Source organism: Barbatula barbatula (assembly GCF_947034865.1).
Source record: "Barbatula barbatula genome assembly, chromosome: 15".
Classification (NCBI taxonomy): Eukaryota; Metazoa; Chordata; class Actinopteri; order Cypriniformes; family Nemacheilidae; genus Barbatula; species Barbatula barbatula.
Genome location: NC_136778.1, coordinates 7,217,530 through 7,244,535, shown reverse-complemented (window position 1 = coordinate 7,244,535; position 27,006 = coordinate 7,217,530). Strand labels below are relative to the sequence as shown.

The following is a 27,006-nucleotide window of genomic DNA, read 5'->3' as shown; positions in this document are numbered from 1 at the left end:
GGTGACTCGCGCGGAGCGACGGCCTCGTCGCGGCGCTCCACAGAGGCGGCCAAAACAGTGAGGAAGTCAATGCCGCATTGTGTATCGAGCTCGCCGGCTTCATGTTTGGCAATTATCGCGTCGGTTTGTTGGAGGCTTGGATCTGTGAGCCAAACCGGCTGACAGTGGAGCACAACACCGTCAACAAAGATTAACTTCTTTACGAATCATTATTGGGGGGAACTCAAGGCATCACTGCTGCGACTGAAAATATGAGAGAAATTAAAGTGTATTCGTAATTGTATTGTATTGGTTGGAATTGTGTCGGTTGCCAATTTGCATTGCATCAAAGCAAGATAAACAAAATCAAGAAAAAACAACATAAGTTGAACAAACACGCACAGACACACAAATAAGATAAACCTAAAAATAACTAGCTATTAATTTATCTTATTTGTAGTAAAACCATAGGTTAATAACCGTATTAAAATAAAAATTACTATCACAACAATTTAAGAATTGTTTAACTGTGCTATTCGTTGTGAAACTATAAAAATGTGTAGTAATTTGTAAGTGGATAAATATAAAGTTATTTGATATATATATATATAAATCCTATTCCTTGGTAAAAATTAACCATTATATTAGGTTATATATATATTATAAGTTATATACGAAGTTTATAATGTTATTTTTAATATTTTATGGTTAAAAGGTTTACCCAAAAAGACAAATTCTGCATATTTTACTTACCTTCGAGTTGTTCCATATACATTTATTTGTTCTGAGGAACACAGAGAAAGATATTTGTAAGAATGCTTATAACCACAGTTCTTGATCCCATTGTCCATAGTTGGAAAAATCACTTTATTTATTTTTGACTCATTGTTTTTTTTGGGGGGGGGGGGTTCACCATTTATTTCAAGCATATTGGTGAGGTCCTGAAATGTAAAGGTTAACGAGAAAGTTAGGAGTAATTAATTAGGCTGCAGGGCTCTCTAAGCTATTTATGGGCATTCCTTCATTGAGCATTGAGAGCGCGTTTCTCCTGTCCAAGAGCTTTTCTCCTGTCCAGCTCTTCTCAGTTCACATCGCCTCTCAGAGGGCAGAATAGCCCAAGCCTTGATCCTCATCAGTTGTCATCCCCAGTTCGGGCCACTTTGGCCGCTGCTAGTGGGGAAGTCAGGCCTAATCCCTGGAAGGAATCAGGGCAAAAGAAAAGCAACAATAACCAAGTCAACCGTAAAAAATGAAAGCGAAATCTCTATTATCAGCCTCAACATTTCCCAGCGATGCAGTGAAATCGGGCTGGTTTGTCATTCGAGTCAGACACCGGGGGAGAATCTGGGGTCGCTTTGGGTTGGTAGACTCACACGACGTTTAGAGCAATATTTCGGCGAAAGGGGGCCTCGCATTTGCAAAATCCCACTCACATCCCGCCATAAGCATTAAATGCAGTCTGACTTTATGTTGTATAGGCAGCGCAAAACAAGAAAAGAGGCACCGTTCTCGCATAAAAGAACGCGGTTTTGGGGGATTAGGGACGGCCCAAAGGATGGAGAATAACTTCTGCATAACTTTACAGCTCCTGTCTCCCCAGTTTCTGGAGCCAGGTTTAATCTAGAATAAAAAGTGCACGGTCTTTAATCAACCCTTAACTGGTCGCTTATAGTAGGTTTCAAGAATAAAAAATTTATTCCACAAATGTAAAACCAAAATCCTGCTTTGTATGTTGAATTAATTATTTTGTGATTAGTGTTGTTTGTCTTATAGTGATTGGTGCGTTTTGATGTTTAAAGAATAGGCATCAATTGGTTTAAGGATAGTTTATACTTTATTTGGAACAAAATGAACCCTGGGTTATGATGGCATCACATAAAGTCTCGTGTATAATGATTGTGAGGATTAGCTGACCCATAAAAAATATATTAATTTACTTAAAGCCCTGCTTTTATTTTAAAATTGAACGAGGACACTGAGTGACACGTTATTAATAATTTAAGCAAAGTCACCCCAGACTCACCCCTTTACTTAAGAGCTCTCCAAGTCGATGAAGATACTTCACGCAGCCTAATTAGTGATTTTTGTCCTCGCTCAATTGCTTGTCTCCGATGTGCATTCAAATGAAGTCCTTCATGCATTTGGTAATTGTAGGCCTACCTTTATTATAAACTTGTCACACTTATCAATAATTAGATTTTTTCTCCATGCTATGCTTTTCTGCCTGATAGTATTTGATAAGAAATTTGTAGAACATTTTGTTGTCCTACTCCATTTCATAAGCTTGGAAACCTACTCTGAAAATCAGATGCACAAGGGGTATGACTTCATCCAAGATCATCCAATTTAAAGCTACCACAATAACAGAGCCGCTACAGTGATGGAGAGCTAATGCCAAAATCCACGTCATAAAACCTGCGAATTTACTCTCAGACATCAGCTCAGGCAATAGAATAGCCCTTAATGTGAGGCATTCTGAGTTTCCCATTTCCATCAGGCTCTCATGACTGCAGAATTGCAGCGGTCTGCATGTTATCAAGAGGCACTAATTTCACATTAAAGACCATTGACTGCAGTGGCTTGATTCGAGGGTTTGCGACAATTAACACAATCAGAATCGGAGCCCAGATCGTTTACCTTGACTCCGTAATTATTTTTTTGGCCGTGCGTTAACACGTTTGAAAATCGCAAGCGATGTCAAAAACCAAGGAGACGAGGAATGTGCAATGTTTCTTCTCAAACAAGTTTCTCTTAAACATAGAGAATCAAATGCGAAAAAGGAAAAAAGTATTAAGCTACAATATTAAACTGTGAACTATCAGTTTTCATGGATGGAAATAAAAGCCCGAGTTAATGTTTGAAGTAGGCTATGGCTATGCGAAATAATTCAATAAAAATGTGCAAAGCAATAATAATCTTAAATTTAAAAGCAATAGGCCTAGAATAGGCTTATTCAACCGCCTTAGATTTTGTTTGACCCATGCTAACATTTAACGGTTTTAGAAAGACGTATGACGTTTTTCAAATATTTTCTGATATTGAGAAATCGATACAATATTACAATCAATCGTTTTTATATAGGCTATGCATACTAAACACATTAAAAAATATTGTTTCTTGTTTTTAGCAAGTTTATAGACTTAAAATACTGCAAAGGGGCATTCTGAAATACGTAAAGTTAGGTTAATTTTAACTCCTCTCGAGACATTACAGACATCCCGTCCATCGCGAGATTACTCTAGGTCACGTGACCGAGGCGTGAACGAAAGGAAAACAGGAAGCTGATCAGAACCTGGAAACGCTGCGGCGTGTTGTATTTAGAGCAAAGCGACATGGGTTTATTAATTAAATATACATTTCTAACATCATGCCTTTTTGTAGGATGGTCAGTTACACTAGTAAAGTGCTCCGTTTACCAGCCGGAGGTGCGTGGCGATGGCGCACTAAATGCTCCTTCGCCGCCGGTCGACTCTGAGTCACCTGCTTTGCAGGCGAGGAGTTTGGGATACTTCTATTCTCTCAGTCTCTCAGCTACCTTTCCAGATGACTTGGAGGTTAACGCATATTGCATCGAAATGCTTCGCATTTTTGGTCAACGCTACGTGGCTTACGCGAACTGTTTAGTGTCTTATGCGCGACCTGTCAAAATCTGTCAGAACTGTTACACTGGTTTCAACAGTCTGGTGGAAATATATACAAATATATCATCTGATCAGGTAAGGTTAAATGGCGAGTGTAACATTAGACGTGATAGTTCAGGCCTATAAATATTCGTGTCACGTTTGAAGGTTGTTTGACAGAATTTCCACCCGCCTGGTCACATGCATCAGTGTCTCGTGATGTTGTGTTATCAGTCTATTTTAACATGCCTGGCACACGAGACTTAACTTAAAGAAAGTGTAGTTGAATAGATGACATAATTGTTTCTACTTCATTGGACTTTTTAAAATGTGACCTTTTTTAAGGATTTGTTTTTATGCCACTACGTAATATGCCTTTTTATTAACAGCTGGGCCCTGGAAATGTCAGTTGCCATGACAGCCTGATGCGTTCTGATAGACTGATGCTGCTCTATACTCTCTTCAGCAAATTAGATGAGATCTGGACAATAGCGGGATGTAAGCGTAAGTAAAGTGACAGCACACAGACTCAAACATTGTAGTTCATTTTAAATTAAAAAGGGCATTACCCAGCAACAGTACTTCCTAAAAGTGTTTCCTTTCATTTTCAGCTTTTCACTGTCATTTAATGTAATTCTTTAACAATGCTTGTGATTTGTTTTTTTCATTCTTATAGAATGTCTAAATGAAAATCAAGACTCACTGTCCAACAACACACTTCACTTTATGGCCTCTCTGAATCTGTCACTTAATTGCTTTGAGAAATTTCAGGTATGTGGCTCATATATACAAGCTCCAATCATCTAAAACTGAGAAAAGTCTAATAGTATTCCATTAACATTCTGTGTTTTTAAACAGGGGAATCACTCTGAACTGTGTAAAGACTGCAAACTGTCATACAAAAGGTTGAATGAGCTCTATGGCAAAATGGAGGAAAACCAAACACTCTGCATCGATATAGAGGATGCAGTGAGTGTTCTTTTTTATAAAACTAATATATCAGATGTAAATATGTTTTCTTTGGCTATAATGTGTTGGTATTTCACACAGGCCCCAAAGATGTGCTATTTTGCTATGTTTGGTATAGGTCCAGGAGCTCTTCCTGTTTCTGTTTTTTTAACATCTACAATTACTGTGAAATGATAGTTCACCCCCCCCCCCAAAAAACTGTAATCATTTACTTTACTTGTCATTACTTTACGTTTAATATCAAATCTGTATCTTCCGCAGAACACAAAAAAATTTTTTTTAAGAATGTTGACACAGCCCCCATTCACCTTTATTGGTTTTGTATCCATATAATAGAAGTTAATGGGGGCCAGTCGTTCTTTTGTGTTCTGCGGCAAAAAGAAAGTCATAAATGTTTCAAATGACAAGAGGGTGACTAAATTATTAGAGCATTGTCTTTTTTGGTTGATGTTTGTTTAACATTTTAATTTAGTTCTAAATGCTCTGTTGGTTGTAGTTTGTTCTCAACAATTGGGTAGTGTTAAAAAAAACTGAATCAGAAAGTGCTTCAGGACCAGTGTTGTTTACATCTGGTTTATAATACTTTCAGATTATGCATCACCCGAGTATTTTAAAGAGTTTTTGCTTATTTTGTTACGATATTTGGAGGTTTAGGAGAACTGTAAAACAGCACCCTCTATAGTCCAAGGCCTGTACAAATTGGAAAGAAAAAAAACTGAAAGTACAAGACTTTACACAGTGAAATGCAAGAGTAACTGTCAGAATTGTTCAAGTCAATAACTCATTTTCAGATGAACATGACAAGACGGTTGTGGAGTAAAATCTTTGGCTGCTCGTTACCTCGCGAAGAGACTGTTCCTGTCATCGCGGTGTCCAGTTTCATGCTCTTCCTGCCAATCATCTTCTACCTAAGCAGTTTCCTGCATTCAGAACAGAAGAAACGCAAGCTTATACACCGTGAGTAACGCGAACTGCACATACATGTCTCTGTAGAAGGCCAGAAATGCAATACAATGTTAATTGGCGAAAATGTCAAAATAAACTTCTAAATGTTTGGCCAGTTCTTTTTTGCATCTTTAAAGACTGAAGCAATACAGTTTCTGTGTTTTAGTACAATGTTTCTGACTTCCAAGCTGCACATTGAAGATGATGTTACATCTCCTGCCAGTGTGGTTTAATCTGTTCCTTTATCTTGATCCCCAGCTAACAGAGCCAAGTCCAGCAGCAGCCTAATGAATATCCAGGACAAATTCAACTGAGTAAAGAAGAGGCGGCTGGGGTGAATAGGCACTGAATCACTCACCTCTCTGATCACCTTTTCTCTGAATGAAAAGACACTTTCTGTATAGGTGGGTGGGGTTCACCGATTCTCCTCGACTCCGAGCACATCCTGGATTAGACTTTATGGTGGTGTCCAGATGCTGTTGTAATGGCCAATTGTATTATTTAAGCAGGATTGCACTATGAATTTGAATATTCCTGTAACAGGTTTATTATCCTTGACCTGTTATAAAAGAGGTAATTCTACTGTTAGTCAGTGATGGTTGACAGTAATTTCAATATTATGAAGGATGTTGGATGATATTATTATTGTATGTACAGTTTGAAAGAAGAAGACACTGCTAAAGCTGCCTTTTTGCACAAAGAGAGAGTGTTACATTTTGTATTCTTTGTTTTGCTAGGTAATACTGATTTTACACAGGCACAACATTGCAATGTACCACTTCAGGAAGCACTCCATATGCATTAGAGAAAGATAATTTAACAAATATTTAATATATTAAAGTCAAACAATTATGCTGTAAGTGAAAAAATAAGGACGAAATCCAGTCTTCCCTTCTACATCTGACTCATCATGCGCATAGACACTGTCATTCAGTTACCATTTAAACATCACAGAAGACCAATTATTCTGAGCAAGTGAGATGGGGAATACGAAAGTGCACTGTATAACAAGTCTTTTATTTGCTTGATCCAACTGTTGCCTTTTCCTTACTGTTAAATAAAGTGTTGTTTTAACCATAAGTTGTATTTGTTAAGAGTTAATGCATTACCCAAGAATAGACTGTACTTCTATAGCATTTAATAATCTTAGTTCATGTAAATTTCAACATTGTCTCATACATTTTCACAAAAAAGTGGTACTTATCAACATTAGTTGATGCACATGAACTAACATTGACATTAATTACCACTGAAAAGGATTAATACATGCTGAAAACTCTATTGCTCATTGTTAGTTTCATGTTAGTTATTTTAACAAATCCAACCTTATTGTAAAGTGTTACCCATTTTAATAGGAACGGTTTAGTAACAACATCTTTTTGCAAACTAATTGCAAAAATCAATCCATTAGCGTCCGCATAGCCTCTATTAAAATGTTAATTGTGCTTAATTCCTTAAGCCTTTCCATGGTACAATTGAGAGACTCGTTGTTTACGTGGACCTTCCTTGGATTGCAAAGCGCCTGCTTTCCCCGTCATTAGTAGCTAATCTAAATGTAGGATAAAGTTACTTGGCAGAATAATCGCAAGAACATATTTGTTTAAGCTGCGTTGGCTTTTTAGTCTTAGGAAGCTGAGCCATTGGCATCACATTGGGCGTTAAGCGCATTTCGCTTGATTTGTTCAATCATATGATCGTACAGGAAGTGTGGGGAAAAATGCTTTTCATAGGCGCAATGTCTTAACAAGAATGACAGCTTTCAACCATGCATGCAAATGCAGATCCGTTAAGCAGTGGTGAAAGTCATTGGTCCTGACCCCACTGGCAAATCTAGTGGCTCATTATTTTGGCCACGTGTTAGTGGAACGGACGTAAAAGCTGAAATAAGGCGACCCGAGCCTCGTTTTACCTGACAAGAACCCTAGAGAGGATGAAGGAAAAGCTGGTGGGGGATATGAGATTATCCCTCATCACGTTTTGCCCCCGGCAAGAATCAGAGCAGTGACTTTGGACCTTGAGCAATGAACATGTTATGAAATATCCCTGATCCTGAAACTCAGCGGGGCTTAGAATTCCACCACACCAATGTGGTTAATAGAGTATGGACTTTTAGTTGCCATTGGGATTTTGGATGAAGTGCCATTCATGTGTAGACTATACTAACCAAATCTCTGATTGTTTTTTGTAGCCTTTAAAAGGATGTCATTTTATTACAACTAATAATATGACAAATAATTCTAAAGCTAATCAGTGTTATGTTTTTTTATTACAATTTGAATATAGGTGATGATGGGCTTAGTTTTAACAGGTATGGACTGTAAGCATAAGTCTGTGTTGGTTATACCTTCTGTCCTTCACTTTTACCTGGCTTTCGAAATCCCACTTTTACATTGAATTGGTTTAAAAATGACATTGATAATAGCTTTATTACAGTTAATGCAAATGAGTTCGAATTTATGATTTCATCCTGTATAATTCCTTATATTGAGAACAGCACTGCAATTTATCTTCAATTTAGGACTACTATTCTTATTCTGTACAGGTTAAGTAGTTATGCAAACCTTCCAAAACTGTCAGTTTATTAACTAGTGAAAGCAAACCCAGCAGTTGTGTTTTTCTTTTTGAGGAAATATAACAAATAACTATAGAAATCTCAGTGAAGAGCTAACATGTGTTGCTGAATGAAAGAGGGGCATTATGACCTCATAAGGAGCGAAGTCTGAAGATCATGGGATTATGGTTTTATGATTATAGGATCACTTCATCACAGTGGTTATTTAGCACTGCAGAGATCTTAAATGCCCCCCCTCCTTCTAAAGGTCGTATGAGAGGTCAGCTGGAGGAGACATCGCAGATGCTGATTTGGGTGTCAGAAACCCAAGGTGGATGACTTCTGTTCCCTGTAGCTTCTTTTGATAAGAGAACAAGATTGCAGTCTGAAAACCTCACACAGACCCAGGAGGTCTGGCAGAATGAGAGCATTTGATAAAGGGACTATGCATAAGGGCAGAAACATCTGACCCTGTTGGGCATCCCTGCCCACTCATCTCTAGGTCTAGTGCATTGCCCATCAGCTGCAAAAGACGGATTTAAAGCCTCTTGAGGAAAATAATGGGCAAGGTTTTGGGGAGGCAATGGATGGCCACTGTGGTTTAAAAAAATTCTTGGACATCTGAATAGGTCAGTAAAACAATATCACAATGTAAGAAACAAAAATCCTTTGCGTCATTTCTATATGTTAATAAAAACACGTAGCCTAGGACTGCACAGCGAATAAATTACAACTGAAATGTAATGTGCAATGTAACTATATAAATACACATGACTTATTTTAAAATAAATATTTGTTAAATTTCTTTTTAAAAAGACCCTTATTGTTAAAATGTTAAATATCAATCTTCACAACCCTTACACTTGAATATCTGGGCATGAAGGTCATTTTGTTAATTTCCAGGAAACGTGTTGTAGTTGATTTTTAAACAGATTTATGCCCTCATGAAGCAAAATCTCATTTAAATCACGCAATAATGTGTAAATTAAGAAGAGGGGTTGTGACCTATACAATTACTTCCTGCATATTTAACTCTGTCTGATTAAAGCACCGTGGTGAGAGCGTCTCTCCAGTTTAAAGTAAGCAGCCTCATCACTGTAGCTCTTATATGTTATTTCGCACTGCCATCATCATTCAGGTCAATGGGATTGAAGAGGAAATGGCAAAGGTCATTAAGGAGGGTTTTTCGAGACTCAAGAGTTATCAGTCTTTTTTTACTCTTCTCATATAGGCATAAAGACTTTATTTATTATGTGGAATTGATTAACAATTATTTTAAAATGAGCTGTTTGGCAACATAATATGTGATACGTCCATGGGGTTTAGTCGAGCCTATTAATAATATTACTCGGGTGCCATCTATTGATGGGATTCGAGATTCAACAATAATTTGGAATTTGTTTAATCGTTTCTAAATAGACTGAGACAAAAAAATATTTTCATAAAGCACATTCAGGAAGTAGCTTTCTCTGATATAAAAAGCTGCCATACATTTTTTACAATTATTCATTAAAAAATATATAAACGCGTATAAAAAAAGATTAACACTGTGAAATATAAAACTATAAATATCTACATTTGGTACCGCGAGAGCTAAGTGCACCTTGAGGTTTCAACTAGCTCTCGCGGTATTATGATGTAATTGTTAAAATGGTCTACGCCGCCCATAACCTACTGTTAAAAAAGTTCATTCTTCAACCAAAGAATAAATAGAATTGTTTTTATAACCAAAGAGTATGGATACCAAGAAGCGAAGCTCTGGTGTTTTTTTAGAAACAGCGCGGCTGCCATTTTGGGGTGAAAATGCTTTATAACTGACATGGTTTCTATCGAGCCAAGGCTTTTGTCATCATGTATTATCATCATTCAAAATTAATTCCAGCTTTCACAAAGCAGCTAATATTGCCATCGCCGATATCGCGGGGCGCTGGTCTTGCAATGGAACGTTCTATTGAGTTTCGCCTCTTGGTATTCGCCTCTTTGCTTTCATATTATGGAGGGATTAAAGGGTCAGATTGTAAACTGAAAATCTAAAACTAAAAGTCTTAATCTAAAACTAAAAGTCTTAAACCAAAACTAAAAGTCTAAATTTAAATGAATTTGGTATTTAGGATTGGGCATTTTGTATTTAGGATTGGGCATTTTGTATTTAGGATTGGGCATTTAATCATTTAGGATAGAGGATTTGGGGATTTAGGATTGGGAATTTGAGGATTGAGGATTGGCCATTTAATCATTTAGGCATTTAGGTTTGAGGATTTAGGATTGGGCATTTGAGGATTGAGGAGTGTATGCAAATTAGGAGGCGTGGCCCGAATACTGGAGGCTGGGTTTGAAATGGCTTTTGTGCAGAGGCACTTTATGGACGCTAGAGGGAGCTCCCAGTGCTAAGGAGCACAGTGTAATGTAACCAAACAGAGCGAGTGAGTGGCTGGAGCGAGGACTGTGTGATAGCTTCAATTTAATGACAGCGTTTTATGGACGCTGTGGACATGTGTGGCCTCAAACACAGAGTCACCAGTGAAACGAGTGCTATCGGTCTGACGACGAGAAAGCAGCAGGTAAGATGCTAACATTAGCTACTAGTTATGTTAGCTGATATTGCTAACATGCTTTAGTAGGGTATTATTATATTGGGACACACTGTTTTGTTTTTTAAACTGCGGTTAACCTCTCAGACAGTAGTCGATACACTCCTTTCACATTGCCAGTAGATGTGCTTGTTGCTATATAGCGTATATATATATCATACAGATTGTGAGGGAAAAGAAATTAGGCTTGTTCGACTTGAACCGGCACTGCACACTGCAAGACCGATCGGTTTATGACATCGAAGCACCGCGAGAGCGATTCAAAAGCATAAGGATCGTGTCAGCGTCTACTCTCTAATAGCTCTCGTGGTACTTTGATGTCATATATATATATAATTGTGTGTGTTAACTGCCGTCCAAGTGTGCTGATCTGCATCCTTTGTATTTCGTGCGGTTGTTACAATATTATCTTGTAACCATCACAGCAGTTCAGTGTTGTGCCACTCACCTGAAGGAACTAGAGGGGACTGTTGAACCGTTAAGGCCATGTTTCAGTAACTTATCTTAATACAATATACAACCCACCCACTGACTTGTCATCCTTCTTGCAGATAGAGATGTTTCACCTGGACATGGAGGACCACTTTGTGTCACAGCCAAAGCTATGGCTCATTCTGCAAAAACTGGATCAATAGACACCCCTGGACTCAAGACTTTTTCACTCACTAAGACACAAAGTCACTTAATTCTCAATATTGTAGTTTATTGTCTCCTAGTTTTTTATTATATGACCTGTAATTACATGGTTTTATTGTGTTTGTTATATCTTTAAATTACTTTTCTGTTCTTCCTGTAATTGTTGTTGTGGTGCCCCATAGAAAATGAATAAATTCTTTATAATCTTATCTTGACTAGAAACTAACACTTTATCTTTTTTTGGTATAATACAAGTCATGTAGTAAAGCAATATACAGGCATGTTACAGTAAATGAATCTCAATTAAGGACTTCCATTTTTATTAATAATGGTCGGTGTCCTTATATGCATTTTGTCAGGAAAGGACTACGAGGAGAAGGGTCATTTGTAAATTCCGGTCTGTTAGGGGGGTTGAATTACTGTAGTTGTAGTTGTGCTGTATCTTGAACATGCCCTGGTTCTCCTTACAATAATCTTGACAATACATCCACAGTTTCACAATAAATTCGAACACCAGTGTCACGTTGCTCTGTGCTTGGTTGAGGTAGAAGGGCAAAGTCTGCTTCAGTAAGCTGCCTTGGAAGCTCAATCTCTGGAATCTCAAGATGAGTGTCCACCCCTGCTGCACTTGGTCCACTCCAGTCAGTCCCATATTCTTCACTGACCTGTTGATGAGCAAAATGGCTATTTAAAAAATTAAACAGTACAAATAAAAGCCAAGAATCAGAGTGTAAATGCAAGCTTATGAGTTGCAACAATGCATTCCAGTGACAACTTAAGAATCATTCAACTACAGGAACATTCTCTAATGTAATATTTTTTCAACAGGGAAAACATTATTGTTGACATTGAAATATCTCTAATCTTGGTAACAGCGTAACCACAGCTAGTGTTGTGTTGAGGCAAAAAAAAAACATTTTAAAATTCAAATTTATAAAAAGAGATGTATTTATTCTTGCAAGAATAGGCCCAGTCGCCACACAGCAGTTACCCTGTGGAGTGAGTGGATGTGTAGCAGAGGTATTTGCAGGGGAGACATATTCCTGGCAGTTCGGATGCTGTGGTTGTTCCATCCCTGGACAAAGAAGTCTAGATGGGACTGTATACAAAACACGTAGCCTATTACATGATTTTAAATTTTAAGTAATATAACATGGCTTGCTTTGGTTGAATTCCAATGTAGAATGCGGCCTGTTAGACCGCTGCAAAGATAACTGACCGTTGCCAAGAAAAATAATAGCCTTGCTATGGACGCAGTTCTGTTTAGCTGAAGCAATAGAATAGTTTTTAAATCAATAAATTTATTTTTAAATCATTATTTTGTGTCAAAGTAATGGTTTATTTGGTAGCCATGTAATAAGCTTACATAACATCGGCTCTATTAGCGCTCGCAATTGTGTGACTCGCACGCGGTTCCGATCCGATCATCATATTTAACTGTTACGTTAACTTGAATTTGACAGGAAAAATACACATTGCACTTAATATTTTTCTAACATTAACGTAACTTACCTTGAACAGCATGGTGGGCCCGTGTCGTGGTTGCGTTTAGACCGAACACTTGCGGTGTTGGTAAAATGGACAAGCTGTTGGTCGAGGAAGAAGCCTCTCCACCGTTACTGGAATCCTTTTCTTTGTCCAAAACGTCCAGCGCCCATCTCAACAAAGATGCTAGCTCTGGCTTTGCCATTGTTAATATGGCAGCCAACGTGGATCGCAGAGCACGACAACTTTAACTTTGAAGAGGACGCTCTGCCACTGTGCTCCTTAGCACTGGGAGCTCCCTCTAGCGTCCATAAAGTGCCTCTGCGCAAAAGCCATTTCAAACCCAGCCTCCAGTATTCGGGCCACGCCTCCTAATTTGCATACACTCATCAATCCTCAAATGCCCAATCCTAAATCCTCAAACCTAAATGCCTAAATGATTAAATGGCCAATCCTCAATCCTCAAATTCCCAATCCTAAATCCCCAAATCCTCTATCCTAAATGGCTAAATGATTAAATGCCCAATCCTAAATACAAAATGCCCAATCCTAAATACAAAATGCCCAATCCTAAATACAAAATACCCAATCCTAAATACCAAATGCCTTATCCTAAATACCAAATTCATTTAAATTTAGACTTTTAGTTTTGGTTTAAGACTTTTAGTTTTAGATTAAGACTTTTAGTTTTAGATTTTCAGTTTACAATCTGACCCAATAATCCCTCCATATCAACTGACCACCACACGAGGGCGACATTTAAAAATAAAATGGCGGCGGTAACAACCGAAAGCATGGCGGCGGAAACCTGTGTTGCTTTTTTATTAGCTGATTGTTACGATGATGAGGATTTAATTGTTGAGACAAATACAGCTATCAGACGTCAAGAAGCCAGGTAAAGAAAGATTGTTAAATGCGTTTATTTATTTTCCCCACCAAACAGGAATGTGTTGCGAGTTCACATCTCGTCTTGTTTACACTCGATTTCCACTTCGTTGCGTGTTTTATTAATTTGATTTCAATTTGTATTCCAATACAGAAAGAAGGAGGAAATGAAACAAACTCAAAATCTGAAAAGGTGAGGTGATTCACATGGCGTGTATGGCGAAAACTATGTTTACAATGACACGCAGTTCTAATAAATGTCATTTTTACAGAGCTGGAGGAGAAAAGAGCAGTTTCAATACTGTGTTAGAAATCCTGACCATCGGCGACTTTAAGAGTTATTTTAGGTTAACACCAACTCAAACAGAGGTACTTGCATCAATGTTTATCCCCATGCTAAAAAATATACAAATATGTAATGGTTTTATCACAAATTTCTATGCTATATGCTGTTTTACCATTGCACCAATTACAACATGTGGTGGGCAAGTTGTCCGCAAGACAACATCCCACACTATTACATTTACTCATCTGGCAGACACGTTTATCCAAAGCAACCTCAAAGTAGGAAGGCATATAAACATTTTGTCACCACACTAAACAGTACTGTTAGTTTACAAGGCCATGCTACTAGGAGGTATAAGGCTGGAGTAAGCAAGGAAGAGAATGAATAACAACAGTAGTTTTTATTAGACACGACATACACAGTTATTGGTTAGTCAATAAATGCGGTACAGTAATGTTTTTAGTTATTTTTTTAAAGTTGTGAAGGATGCTGCAGTTCGGGTGGAGGCTGTAGACCTGGATACCATACCTTTTCCGCATTTATTTAACCAACCAATAACTGTCTGTCTTGTTGTTCATTCTCTCCCTTGCTAATATTTAGCCTAAATCCCATTATAACCATTAAATCCATTAGAAGGTTCCTACGCAGTGGTAGTTTCCATAGTTGTTATTATTAAAAATGAGATAAACTTCTTGCTCTTTCATTCCCTTGTGTGTAACATTTTTAGGAGTTGGTACGAATGATGAAATCATATAAATGGATTGCCATCAAGCAGGAGGGATGGACAGTGTGCCACGCAGTTCTTTCTAGTCTGTGGACTTTGTCTACCCAGGAGTCTTACAGTGGTGTAGCAAGTCGCTTCCATGTCACAGAGTCAGTTATTTGTAACCAGCTGTATGAATTTTGCTATCTTGTTGCCAGCAACTTGGAGAACAAAATCCACTGGCCTCAGGGGAAAGAAGCAGAAGTGTCCATGAAGGGATTCTATTCTTCTGTGGGCATATTGGGCACTCTCTGTGTAGTAGGAACCAGCAATATTCCTATCGACAGACCAATGGATGTGCCAGATGCAGAGATATATAAATCGGGGCAGTCCTACTCTTTAAAATTGATGGCTTTTTGCAACCACAGGGGCCGTTTTACCTATGCGACTGCAGAACACCCTGGAAGCTGGCATAACTCGAGGGTTCTGTCAGCAACAGAGGTTGGCAAGTTAATGCAGGAAGACCCAGTGGCTCTTTTGGAAGGTAAACACATCATAGGTGATTGCACGTACCCGCTTTCAGAGCACCTTCTTACCCCATTTCCCGATTATTCGACACTTGGACAGAAAAGGGAATGTTATAACCGACGAGTGCAGTCAGCAATTAAAGTGGTACAGGACTCAATCTATACTCTGAAGTCTAGCTTTCAGAGGCTTAGATGTCTGCAGAAACATTCCTATTACCAAACCAACATAGCCGTGGAGGCCTGCTGTATTCTATATAACATGTTTCTAGAAACATGTAGCATGCCAGCAAACTACAGGGAGGAGACTGTTTCGCCAAAACCTTTTCATGAACTAACATATGGGCACTCTGGAAGTCTCGGTGGAATATCTAAGAGACAGGACATTGCAGCATCACTCAAACGAATCAATAAGAAAAGGAAATCCATTTACTAGTGAATATGTATTTGATCTGTGCTTTGACCTCACACAGATTTTTGCTACAACAAGTAAAATGTTGAGATAATTGGACTGTTTCTAATTTCTATATTAAGAATGACTCTAATAAAAGCATTTCCTCTGTATATATTTTAAGTTGTTGTTTATTTGTAGATAATTTAAAGTGTTGCTTGTAAATTAGAGAATTACAATGTATTTGTAACAATGTATTTTGTTCATTTTAAATGCATACATTGACTATGATTAAGTATTTACATACGTTTGACTTTTTTGTTAAAACGAAATGTCATCCTTAAAATATTTTATATCTTTAGAATCTCTTTAGTCACTTTAGAAAACGTAAACAACGTTGGTCCAGAAGAACTCCCTGTTTCAGTTTTCTCCACGCGCAAACGTTTGAACGCAATGTATAACCAACAGAAAATGTAGTAACCAAAACAAAATGTTGAACTTTAAATGTATTGATATAATATGTATAATGTAAAAAAATAAAACCTGAATTGCTTCTTCACCATGTTTACATTTTGTGAAGTAACGTTAGTCTCCTGTAAATGGAAAATATGAATCGCGTGCATAGAACACGTATACCGCTACCCAGCAACGGCGCACAATTATGGCGTATTACAAAAACGTCAAAATAAAGGTCGGTGGTTTTAAAAAGGTATTTCAACTATCTCTCCACATCTGGTGACAGAACAGCTTAACAAATATTATGCGTGTTTTAATTAGATTTAATTAACATTTCCGGTGGATTTATCTCGCATCGGGCAGCTGTGATAATCGATCTTAGCATGATACGGCAACCCAGCAAACCTTTATTTTGAAAGCAATCCTGATCCGTGGCAGATAGTGTGTGGACGCTGGCTTCATTTTCCTGCATATGTGATAAGTCCTACAGTGAAGAAACTGATAGGGCGGCAAGGCGGCGAAAAAATTTGGGGTTTAGTGCCGCTGCAAAATGGCCGGGCAGCAGTTTCAGTACGACGATAGTGGCAACACATTTTTTTATTTCCTTACGTCCTTTGTGGGACTAATAGTCATCCCAGCCACCTATTACCTCTGGCCTCGGGATCAGAATGCGGGTAAGGCCCCATATGCTAACACTCGACCAGCTAACCAGTTACTTGCAGCTCAGTGATCGGTCCAGATGACCCGATTGACACGTCTGTCATGACTGTTTGTTAAGTATTCACATATATTCGTGTAATAAAATAAGGCCCGAAGGTGTATGCAAGGATGATTGACACCGAGGGACTCTTCAGATTGTTTGTGCAGCATTAGCAGCTCAGTTAAACTATACCAGTTCAAATCTTTATAGTGGTTCAACTATCGTTTTGCTGATGTCTTTGTTAATTCTTAAAATGGTTGTTTAATGTAAATCACGGCAATTTACTAGTTACTCGCTAATGCCCCTGTGGTATTAACTGGCGAGATAAACTCTAGTCTGTCATGCATGTTGCTCAATGCCAACAATGTCATATCTGCCTCTCATTAGTTAACATACTTATATTCATGCTATGGGGTGTCAATCTATTAAATGATTTCCCGAAACGGGGTCTTCTCTTTTATTTAGAACCATCGAGATGTTTAGTTGTTCTAGCTGGTGTGTTTTTTCTGTTGCTTCCAACTATGCATTACTCTTGTCTATCAAATAGATGATCCATTGGCATATATCAGGCATGTGCAAGCTTCCTGAAGATGTCAAAAATAATGTGATAATGTCCTCGTTTGTTTATATTATATATTAGACTTCAGCAGATCTTGTATGTTATCAATGCTCTTTATGCCTGCATGAGATTCATTGTTAGTCACTCAAATAATGTTTGCGTTTTGTTGATTTAGTTCGTCAAGATGGTTGCTATGGTAGAAACAGGCTTCATTCACCCAGTTTTAGTCAATAAATCCATTTGTTATATCAAACTATTTCGTAATACAGCTGGTTTTAAACTGGTCAAAAACCAGCCAATACATATCTTTCTCTGATTATATAAATTTTACGAATTGGATCAATGGTATATTGCTTTTTCAGACAGGTTGTGCAATCTGGATCTCAATGTAAGCAAGGCACACAGGATGACATTTAGATAATATAGCAATAACAGTCCAATATACATTTACTTGTATGCATTTGGAAGACGCTTTTATTCAAAGCGACTTGCATTGCTTTATACTTCACATTTGTTTCTAAGTATCTGCAATCCCCAATGCTTTTTGCACAATTAATATCATCAAATTTACAAATATTAGGGACGCTCCGATACAATTTTTTTTATAGATCGAGTACGAGTAACGATATTTTATTTGTGGTACTCGCCAATGCCAATAATTATGCAACTTACCTGTATTTATTTTGAGAGGTGGCAATTTTCCAAGCACAACACACTGAATCTAATAACTCAAAACATTATGAAAAAATTAATTTTTATGTGTTTGTCACAATCTTTCAAAGTACAAATATCAGTCAGGTATGTCATGTGAGGTATCCGTCTTCGGTGTCGGTGTATCTATACTAGTACGAGTACATGAGCTTTGTATGGGGCCCAGTCAGTGCATCCCTAACAAATATGGTAATTTAGTACCGTAGTTATTAACATTTTGACCATCAATGGGACAACCTCAGTACTTTTTGGTAGGGGCTTTGTGTTTGTGTGGTACATGTAAATGTTCTATTTAACTTAACTGTTGTCTGTAATACATTTACAGAGCAATTACGGTTGAAGACTTTACGAAGAGTTCATGGAAGATGTCTGTGGTATCGCCTTCGGCTTATGAAATCACAGCAGAGCATTGTTCCAACACTTAAGTAAGTGATTGTGTTTGCAGATCATTTGTTTCTTTAAATGTATAAATAACCCTTAGTTTTGGTGTGTAGAAATAATGATCAAAAGATGTAAGAAGCGTGGAAGTGTGAATGTGTTTCTGCCGCCGCAGCAGCAGCAGTCAGTCACGCGTAGATGTTATGTTTGGTTTAAATCAATTCTTGCACTGAAGAGATTATGAAAATAGAAAGATTGTTAAAAAATGATTATGACCGTTTCATTGGACACATGTGACTGGACTGCAGTTAACTTCCGGTCTTTGTTTATCGCCCTGGCAAGTGTAATAAAATAGCTATTTATTATAATTTATGTTGATATAAATTTAGTTTTATTGAATAATAATTGTATTAAATAAACGATTTGTTGAAAGTTCTTTTTTTTAATAAACAATTGATTAATGGGTCCTGTAGTTTGTTGCATTGAAAGAAACTGTATGGGATATTGACATCTAGCAGTTGAGCTTTGTATCACAGTCTAATCCAAAATATTGGAGAGACCTGTTTAACCAAGTAACGGTTCTTCTCGGTTTCTTCTGCTTGTTATCAGAAATAATCTACAAGCTCTCTATTATTTGCAAATGTGTAGCGGAAGTTAAGGGCAGTCCATGAACGTGCGCATGCACAGTAATGTTTGTTTTTGTTGTCGCTTCCAATCTTTATATATTCTGTAATATGTATTCTGTAATAGGTTACTATTATATATGATATAAAAAAATCTTTCTTTTATTCTCCTGTGTCATTTTAGAAAAGCAGCCCTGTTGTTTGGGTGGGCAATATTTCTTTTCCTGGCCTACAAGGTGTCTAAATTAGATAGAGAGTACCAGGAGTATAACCCCTATGAGGTCCTCAGCCTGGACGCAGTAAGAACCTTATCTCCTCCCCTCTTAATGATCTCATTTTTCTTTTTAGTTTTTTTTGTTGAAGTCACAGATTGGTTGTGTTTGTTTGTCTTATAGGGGGCATCCGTAGCAGAGATTAAGAAGCAGTACAGGGTGCTGTCTCTAAAACACCATCCTGATAAAGGAGGAGATGAAGCCACGTTCATGAAGCTCGCTAAAGCTTACTCTGCGTAAGAATGCTATTACCACCTGTTTTAGTCATTGTTGCCCTTTTCAGTGCTGTGTTATTTATAGCCATCCCGGCTTGTTTTTCTGCCTGAGCCTTTGTTTGTTATGCACTGTGTAAATAATTGTACAGTACAAATTCATTTATCAAAGCTATAAAATGTCATCCATTGAGCCAGAATTAAACATTACATTCATATGCTAACACTTCGCTGTTGATGTCAATATGACGTAGCAAATATTTATCAAGGTTTTAGCAATATTTGTATTAATGTCCACACTTATATTTTTGCAGTTTGACTAATGAGGAATCACGGAAGAATTGGGAGACATATGGGAACCCTGATGGCCCTAGAGGTGAGGATCATAATTTAGGATTTATTTCTTCATAACAATGTTATTATTCACTATTATCATCATTAAAAATGTTCTCTCTATTCCTGTTTTTCTTGATTAGTGACAAGTTTTGGAATCGCTCTTCCTGCATGGATTGTTGACCAGAAGAATTCCATGCTGGTAAATATTTTTTTCCAGCTGGCAGCGTTTTAGATTTAAAGTGTGAACTGTGAACTACAAAAAAGATATTGAATCTGCAAAAACAAATTGTCTGTGTTTTCCTCAGGTGCTCCTGGTCTATGGATTAGCTTTTATGGTCATACTTCCTGTGGTTGTGGTGAGTTCTTTAATGTCAATTAATGACTTAAACTTAAAAAAAATATGATAACTTGGACCTATCTTTGCCTCTCGCATAGAACTTTGTGTATTAATTTCGATCGAGTAATATAACGCTACACACTACAATAATGTGTGTTTAGGGTACGTGGTGGTACCGTTCCATCCGCTACAGCGGCGATCAGATCCTGATCAACACAACACAGCTTTTCATGCACTTTATGTACAAAACACCTACAATGAACATGAAACGTAAGTAAACCATCTCTGGTGTGTATGCTTATTTATATACATATGTGGTTAATTCTAGTGACCTAGAGTTGTTAAAATTTAGTTTAGTCAGTCTCCTGTTTGTTTCACAGGATTGGGGATGGTGTTGACAGCAGCATTCGAGTTTGATCCTCGTAGCAACAAAGAAGCCATTATAAGACCAACAGACAACATAGAAGTTCCTCAGGTAAAAATGCATAATACTAAAATTATTTAAAAATGATTGTATTTCTAATCCTGTGTGTAATTTATATCTCTTTACAGTTGATTCGAGAACTGGGAAACATTAATGTTAAGAAGAAGGAGCCTCCATTCTGCTACCCCTACAGCCTGAAGGCACGAGTATTATTACTTGCACACCTTTCCAGGATGGAGGTTTCTGAGAATGTAGAGGAGGGTATGAATTCACACACACACTCACACATTACATTTTTTATCTTTGTTTAGATGACACAGTGAGAGAGACTTATCCACAGCATTTAAGCTATACAATGAGGCGAATCCAGTGCATGACCGTAATAAAGCCTGTTGTGCTACAGGACAAATTCGATAATTTAGGGTTATTAAAGTGAAGTTTTTAATTTCTTAAAGATCAAAGGTTTGTGGTGAAGAAGTGTCCCGCCTTACTACAGGAAATGATCAATGTTGGCTGTCAGCTTACCATGATGGCAACCAGTAGAGGAGGTGATTTGAAGATACACCAATACAACTCATGTTTTGATCATATATGATATGATGTGATCAAACATATTTGTTGGTGTGTGACTGCACAGGCCTTCGTGCTCCAAGACTGACGTCCATAGAAAACTGCATGAAGCTCTCCCAAATGGTGGTGCAGGGTTTACAGGAGGCCAAGTCTCCTCTGTTGCAGCTGCCCCATTTTGAAGAGGAACACCTCCGATACTGCATCTCTAAAAAGGTACTGATGCATCTTTCACATCTTACGTATAAGGACCATTTACTGTGCTTTTACAATAGTTACAGTAACTACAGTAATGGTGGTATTTTAACAGAGAAATATACTACAATTTTAAGCTACTGTATTTATTAACAAATACCATTGTTGTTTAGTTGGTTTAATCATGTATTTAACTATAGTCACAACAAGGAGTCATCAAGACTTATGGTTTACACCCTGTTAAATGTGGTTTGTGACTGTTCGCCTCACCTTCTCAGTATAAGGTGCGTACGCTGCAGGATCTGGTCAGTCTGAAGGATGCTGACAGGAGAAGCATGCTGAGATTCCTCGGGGAGGAGAAGTACGATGAGGTCATGTCAGTCCTCAGCAGCTTCCCATACATGCACATGATAACCAAACTTCAAGGTAAGTTTGCTCTGCGGTGCTTACACATGAATTATCAATTATTTATAATCTTGAGTTGTGTGTGTTTCAAAACTCTGCAGTGCTGGATGATGAAGACAGCAATAACATCACAGCAGGCTCCATTGTTACAGTTACGGTCACCTTGACAAGGAAGAGAATGTCTGTGAGTAGCACATCTACAAGAATCTCATTGTCCATCATTATCTAATCTAATGTTAAGTACAGGGTCTAAAATAAAACTGTAGGGAAGTGATTTGTTGTGTATAGATCGAGAGCTGATTATAGCGATGATGCAGTAACATCATGCATCCACAAGAGGTCACTGCTAAACCAGTTTCTGGAGGTCTGTATTTCAAGTCTTTGCACAAAACAGAGGCATAATCCTTTTTATTTGTGTTTAGGATATGTTTGAGAAAGAGGATAGCCCACATCTGCCTACAGAAGAAGTTAATTCTGAGGAGGTGATCAGAATAATAAAAAACACACATCATTCGATTTTTCTATTTGATCAATGTCATGTCAAAATATTGGTTCGTAAATATAATTTTTATATTTTTAGCAAGGTGATGCCAAAAACAAATCAAAAGTTTGGCAAAACAAGAATAAAGGAGCTAAAAAAGCCACCAAATCCAAAAAAAAGAAACTGACTAAGAAGAAACCAGTCACCCAACAGCAAGTAAAGGGAGACAAAGTCAAACAGGCCAATGGCAACGTGGCAGGAAATGTAAGGAGCCAATCAGAAATATTTTTTACTGGTTGTCCATTGAAATAATTTAAAGTTTTTACACGTTTCCTCCACAGGAATCTGCCACTGCTACAAAAGAGGAAGAGGAGGAACTCTCTGAGAAGGGCAGCGAATCGGACGAGGCGGAGGGAAACAAGGACTCGCCCAGTGAAAGGGACGAGGAGAGTGACAAGCAGAGTGACACAGAGGTGGACGAGATCACTGGAGATGATGAGGAGGTGTGTGTGTGATTTGTGATCTGTGATAGCACTTTGTGCTTTTGGATAGTTTTCAACCATTGCATCTTTTCTGCAGGAATGGGAGGCCCTACAGCAGAGCATTCAGAGGCGCGAGAGGGCGCTGTTGGAGACCAAGTCAAAAGTCACACATCCCATCTACAGCCTGTACTTTCCTGAGGAGAAGCAAGAGTGGTGGTGGCTTTATATTGCTGATAGGAAAGAGCAGACGCTAGTGTCCATGCCCAATCACGTTTGCACGCTCAAAGACACAGAGGAGGTGAGAGATGACCACCCACTCGCTTTCTTCAATCGCATTTGATTTGATTTTAAATCTATTTAGTGAGGAAAGCAAATGTATTATTTTAATTTGGGATTGAGAAGTGCTTATCTTTGAGGGCTGAGTCCCATTTAAATGATGTAAGATATTCATGCTATTTATTAGGTGCTATTTTATTCCGAAGGAAAAGTGGAGCATTCAAAACTATCGCCAAAAGAAAATCTGAATTAATTTGCATATTACGCTGTCACTTTAATGCAGTAGAATAGACTGAGTGAATGTTTTCTTGTTGTGTGTGAGAGAGAGGGATGTGTTGGTGTGGCTTGCTGAGTGGTGCGAACCGCATAGATTTCTGCGCTGCAGTTTTCCCCATTGCCTGTTGCCAGGCAACCTCCATACTGCAGTCTCTGTCTGGCTACCAGGCAGCCAGACGCCTGTCATAATTCTGTCTGACATAGCGGGTGCTTCCTCTCTGTGAGGAGCATGAGAATGTAAGGATGTAAACAAAAGGATCGTAAATCTCCCCGTATCTCTGTATTAACTCCTCCGTATTTGCTGAGTGTGCACTGGAGAAACCAACGATTTTGACTTCCTGTTTGTCCCAGGTTGAGCTGAAATTCCCTGCTCCATCCAAAACTGGAAACTATCAATATTCTGTGATTCTCAGATCAGATTCATACATGGGATTAGATCAGATTAAGCCGCTTAAGGTGAGTAACAAAGGTTTATTACATGCCTATTTATCTTTTGCTCCGATCAAGGCAGATTTGTTTTTCTCTGATTTACTAGATTCTGTCATCTTAATTTTGCTTTGTTTCAGCTGGAGGTTCATGAGGCAAAGGCCATGTTGGACAACCACCCACAGTGGGACATCCCAGAAACCGAGGAAGAGGAAGATGACCAGGAGGACAGTGATGGTATTGAAGAATCTGAGGAAGATGACGAGGACAACGACTAAACCAGTCAATTAATATAAACTTGAGCACAGCTCACACACACACCCATGTGCCCACTTATATATATATACACACACACACACAGCCCCAGACCTTTGACATTTTCTGGGCCAGCACACACGGGAGGATGTTGACGCCCCATGTTCTTGTTTAAAACACATGAATCAGAAATCTGTCTGAACCTTTTCTCTGCTTCATATGATTCGGGGAACTATTTCTAAATTCACCTTGCATTCATCAGGGCGATATCGATGGCCTGTCAGAATGGTTGTATGTGGGGTCCAGCTGTGTTTCAAAGTTCACGAAAAGTGTCTGACCAGCTAACACGTCAAAAAAAGATAAGAAATAATAAAAACGGGCTACAGCAGAAAAATCACACACCTCATGACTGTCATTTTTCAGTGTCGCAGATAATACTTCAAGGATATTATCTTATCGTTTTGTAGTTTTAGGTAGTTCGTTAGAATTCAGTTATACAAGGTGTTTTCCGGCTTTTTATGAGGCTGTGTGAAGTGTATTCTGGAGTGAAACGCATGGACGCTGGTCGGGGGGCTACTGTGACTTGCATTTCAGTTTGTCTCTACGTTTATGGAATTATTTACATTTTTGCATTTGGCAGATTCTTCTCATTCAAAGTGACTTTACAGCACGTTCAAGTATGCGTCTTTGGGACTCAAACCCACAACTTTTAAGTTGCCAATGCAATGCTCTCGTTGAGCTACAGGAACTCTATTAAAGTGCTCCACATAAATCTCACCTTTATTAACTTCTTCCAGTTTCACAAATAATGACTGCAGACATTCCACAGCCAGATCTGCTGTTAAGTCCTGATTTAACTCAATATTGCATAAGCTTGAAGTGCTCTCCCACTGTTTCGTGCATAAGCGGGGAGATATCACGCTGCTTTCTCAGCATAATATAATCATGTGGCCTGAGTTCAGTCGAGCACCCCCCATTTATTTATCCAACTGATTTTGTTCAACTGGAAATCCCCACTGCAACTGTTACAAAGCCACATTGTCAATAGCATGAATGTACAGACATACAGGCTTTTTCTTATCAATTAGAGTTTTGTTGGCCATATAAAAAATTTGTCCCGTGGTGATTTGAATTTTTTTCTATTTAAAAAAATATATAGTCTTACATTCCACTTCCTAATTATAAATAAAATTATCTGATTATTTACTCTACAATTGTAAGTGGCCATAATATGGTTCTATTATCATTTGCAATTACTAATGCAAGTGAGGGAAATAATTGTGGATCTTTTTTTACAAGTTTTACTTTACTTCTTTTATTGTGAGGGTAAATTTTTCCATTGTTTTGAGGATATGATTATTTTCGTCCCATTGTAATGTCTCTTTTTGCAGAGATGAAAGATTTGACAGAGTATTGAAGGTGGTTATGTAGTGGTTGTGAACATTGGACTGTTCTTTTGTCAAGCAGAGGGCAAGGATAAAGTGATAGTTCACCCAAAAATTCTGTCATGAATTACTCACTTTCTAGTTGTTCCAAACCTGTATAAATATCTTTGTTTGGTTGAACACAGAAAGATATTTGGGAGAATGCTTATAACCAAACAGTTATTGGACTCCATTGACTAGGAAAACTTACATTGGTATTTAGAAGTGCCCCAGAACTGTTTGCCGTCCTACATTCTTCAAACATCTTTTTTTGTGTTCAACAGAACAAAAAAGTATTTTTTCTACTATGAACTTATACAAGTTTGGAACAGCTAGAGTGGGCAATTCATGACATCATTTTTGGGTGAAGTATCCCATTAAGCCAACCAATATGAACATTTTTGTAAAGTGGATAACATGTATATTCATACATTGTTCTTTTTATATTACAGGAAAATTTACTTGTTTATCTCTAAGGTAATTGATGTCTTTTTAGTTATGTTTGGAAAACAATCAAACTTCATGTAGAAATTTGTTTTACTATTTTAAATGCAATTCAATTCAGGGGAGAAGTGTCATATTATGGCTGTGTGTAACACACTCATTCACAAGCAGTTTTACAAAATGCTAAAGGTTTTAAAAATTAATAGACCCTTTAGGATTATAGCTCCAAAATAAGAATGTAGCCTCATGGTGTGTACTGAAAGCTGTGACTCCAGTGCACAGATAAAGAGAAATCACGTCTTCGCATACAGAGAAACTCAATGGCCAGAAAAGGGTGAATTACCTAGTAAACAGTATCTGCCATTTTTGTTTACAAGAAAACTGTCATTGTAAATGGAAAATATATATTATTTGTATTTAAATAATTTCAAATAAAATAACTTTTAAAATATTTTTTTTGGGTTACATTAACATACACTGTTCCAAGGAGGTGATTTTATTTTTAGTCTGACACCGTCTGTCAATTTACAAGCAGTTCATTTCTGCAGCTTTAACTGGAGGCACAAGATAACAGACTTGGGAAAACAGTCTAATTGAATGACTTTTCCCTATTCAAAATGAAATTGCAATATTTTTGGATTGAATTAAACGACAGCCAGTTGTTTCTAAATGGTTTAAAGTCTACGTTTTGTTGAGAATTTTCTGAGCCCCTAATACATGAGATTTCTGAGTGTGAATACATTGTAAAATTAACAGTTATAGACCACTTTTGTCACTGGTTAATAATTGTTGCCGAGAATGTATGAATTCCGTACCCAGCAATAAACTTTACGGTATAACACGGGTAAAATTAGCTTTTATTTTAAAAGTAGTAATGTGGACAATAAGCATTTCAAATTTCTGCCCACTTTTACGCGTATGACTGATATGATCTTATACAGATTTCAATGCTTAAAGCGGAACACGATCAGCACCCAAATCGAACATGTTAGCATATTTCTTATTTATTTCCCGTCTGATTTTAAACATCTTTGTCAACAGCATGATCACAGCAAAGCACACTGAAAGTGCAGAATTAAAATAACAGTTGATTTGTAGATCTGCCTGTAGGCTAAATACATTTTGATTTTGTACAAAATACGTTTATTAACAACAACAAAAACAGTTCACAAATCAGACCAGGATTCATCTGTTGTGAGTTT

At 37.7% G+C, this 27,006-nt stretch overlaps 3 protein-coding genes across 4 annotated transcripts; all 3 read left to right on the top strand.

Annotated features, from left to right (window-relative positions):
• Window positions 1-3,182: 3,182 nt before the first annotated feature.
• Window positions 3,183-6,591, top strand: ostm1 (osteoclastogenesis associated transmembrane protein 1). Its single transcript, XM_079475658.1, has 6 exons — window positions 3,183-3,695; window positions 3,989-4,103; window positions 4,276-4,370; window positions 4,458-4,568; window positions 5,360-5,525; window positions 5,772-6,591. Exons 1-6 carry the CDS (start codon window positions 3,312-3,314, stop codon window positions 5,825-5,827), a joined length of 927 nt encoding a protein of 308 aa, XP_079331784.1. The 5' UTR covers window positions 3,183-3,311; the 3' UTR covers window positions 5,828-6,591.
• Window positions 6,592-13,513: 6,922 nt separating this feature from the next.
• On the top strand, window positions 13,514-16,146 carry LOC306904364 (uncharacterized protein). 2 transcript variants are annotated; one of them, XM_079474214.1, is made up of 4 exons: window positions 13,514-13,671; window positions 13,816-13,854; window positions 13,934-14,030; window positions 14,675-16,146. In XM_079474214.1, exons 1-4 carry the CDS (start codon window positions 13,547-13,549, stop codon window positions 15,608-15,610), a joined length of 1,197 nt encoding a protein of 398 aa, XP_079330340.1. In that variant the 5' UTR covers window positions 13,514-13,546; the 3' UTR covers window positions 15,611-16,146. The 2 variants fall into 2 exon arrangements, with proteins under 2 accessions (XP_079330340.1, XP_079330341.1); XM_079474215.1 differs by having other exon boundaries at window positions 13,615-13,671; window positions 13,820-13,854; window positions 14,675-16,125.
• Window positions 16,147-16,262: 116 nt separating this feature from the next.
• sec63 (SEC63 homolog, protein translocation regulator) lies at window positions 16,263-25,924 on the top strand. Its single transcript, XM_079474313.1, has 20 exons — window positions 16,263-16,695; window positions 18,317-18,416; window positions 19,177-19,291; window positions 19,388-19,500; window positions 19,791-19,852; window positions 19,953-20,011; window positions 20,118-20,168; window positions 20,311-20,419; window positions 20,530-20,624; window positions 20,702-20,834; window positions 21,029-21,121; window positions 21,211-21,356; window positions 21,614-21,761; window positions 21,842-21,924; window positions 22,163-22,222; window positions 22,321-22,485; window positions 22,563-22,724; window positions 22,801-23,001; window positions 23,607-23,711; window positions 23,822-25,924. Exons 1-20 carry the CDS (start codon window positions 16,572-16,574, stop codon window positions 23,957-23,959), a joined length of 2,262 nt encoding a protein of 753 aa, XP_079330439.1. The 5' UTR covers window positions 16,263-16,571; the 3' UTR covers window positions 23,960-25,924.
• Window positions 25,925-27,006: the final 1,082 nt, after the last annotated feature.

Bases quoted from the DNA above. Each gene is read 5' to 3' on its own strand.
- LOC306904364 (XM_079474214.1), top strand. From the start codon at position 13,547: ATGGCGGCGGTAACAACCGAAAGCATGGCGGCGGAAACCTGTGTTGCT. The intron at 13,855-13,933 runs GTGAGGTGATTC...TCATTTTTACAG, and splicing joins CAAACTCAAAATCTGAAAAG to AGCTGGAGGAGAAAAGAGCA. The intron at 14,031-14,674 runs GTACTTGCATCA...TAACATTTTTAG, and splicing joins TAACACCAACTCAAACAGAG to GAGTTGGTACGAATGATGAA.
- sec63 (XM_079474313.1), top strand. From the start codon at position 16,572: ATGGCCGGGCAGCAGTTTCAGTACGACGATAGTGGCAACACATTTTTT. The intron at 19,292-19,387 runs GTAAGAACCTTA...TTTGTCTTATAG, and splicing joins AGGTCCTCAGCCTGGACGCA to GGGGCATCCGTAGCAGAGAT. The intron at 20,012-20,117 runs GTAAATATTTTT...TGTTTTCCTCAG, and splicing joins ACCAGAAGAATTCCATGCTG to GTGCTCCTGGTCTATGGATT.
- ostm1 (XM_079475658.1), top strand. From the start codon at position 3,312: ATGGGTTTATTAATTAAATATACATTTCTAACATCATGCCTTTTTGTA. The intron at 3,696-3,988 runs GTAAGGTTAAAT...TTTTATTAACAG, and splicing joins CAAATATATCATCTGATCAG to CTGGGCCCTGGAAATGTCAG. The intron at 5,526-5,771 runs GTGAGTAACGCG...CTTGATCCCCAG, and splicing joins GAAACGCAAGCTTATACACC to CTAACAGAGCCAAGTCCAGC.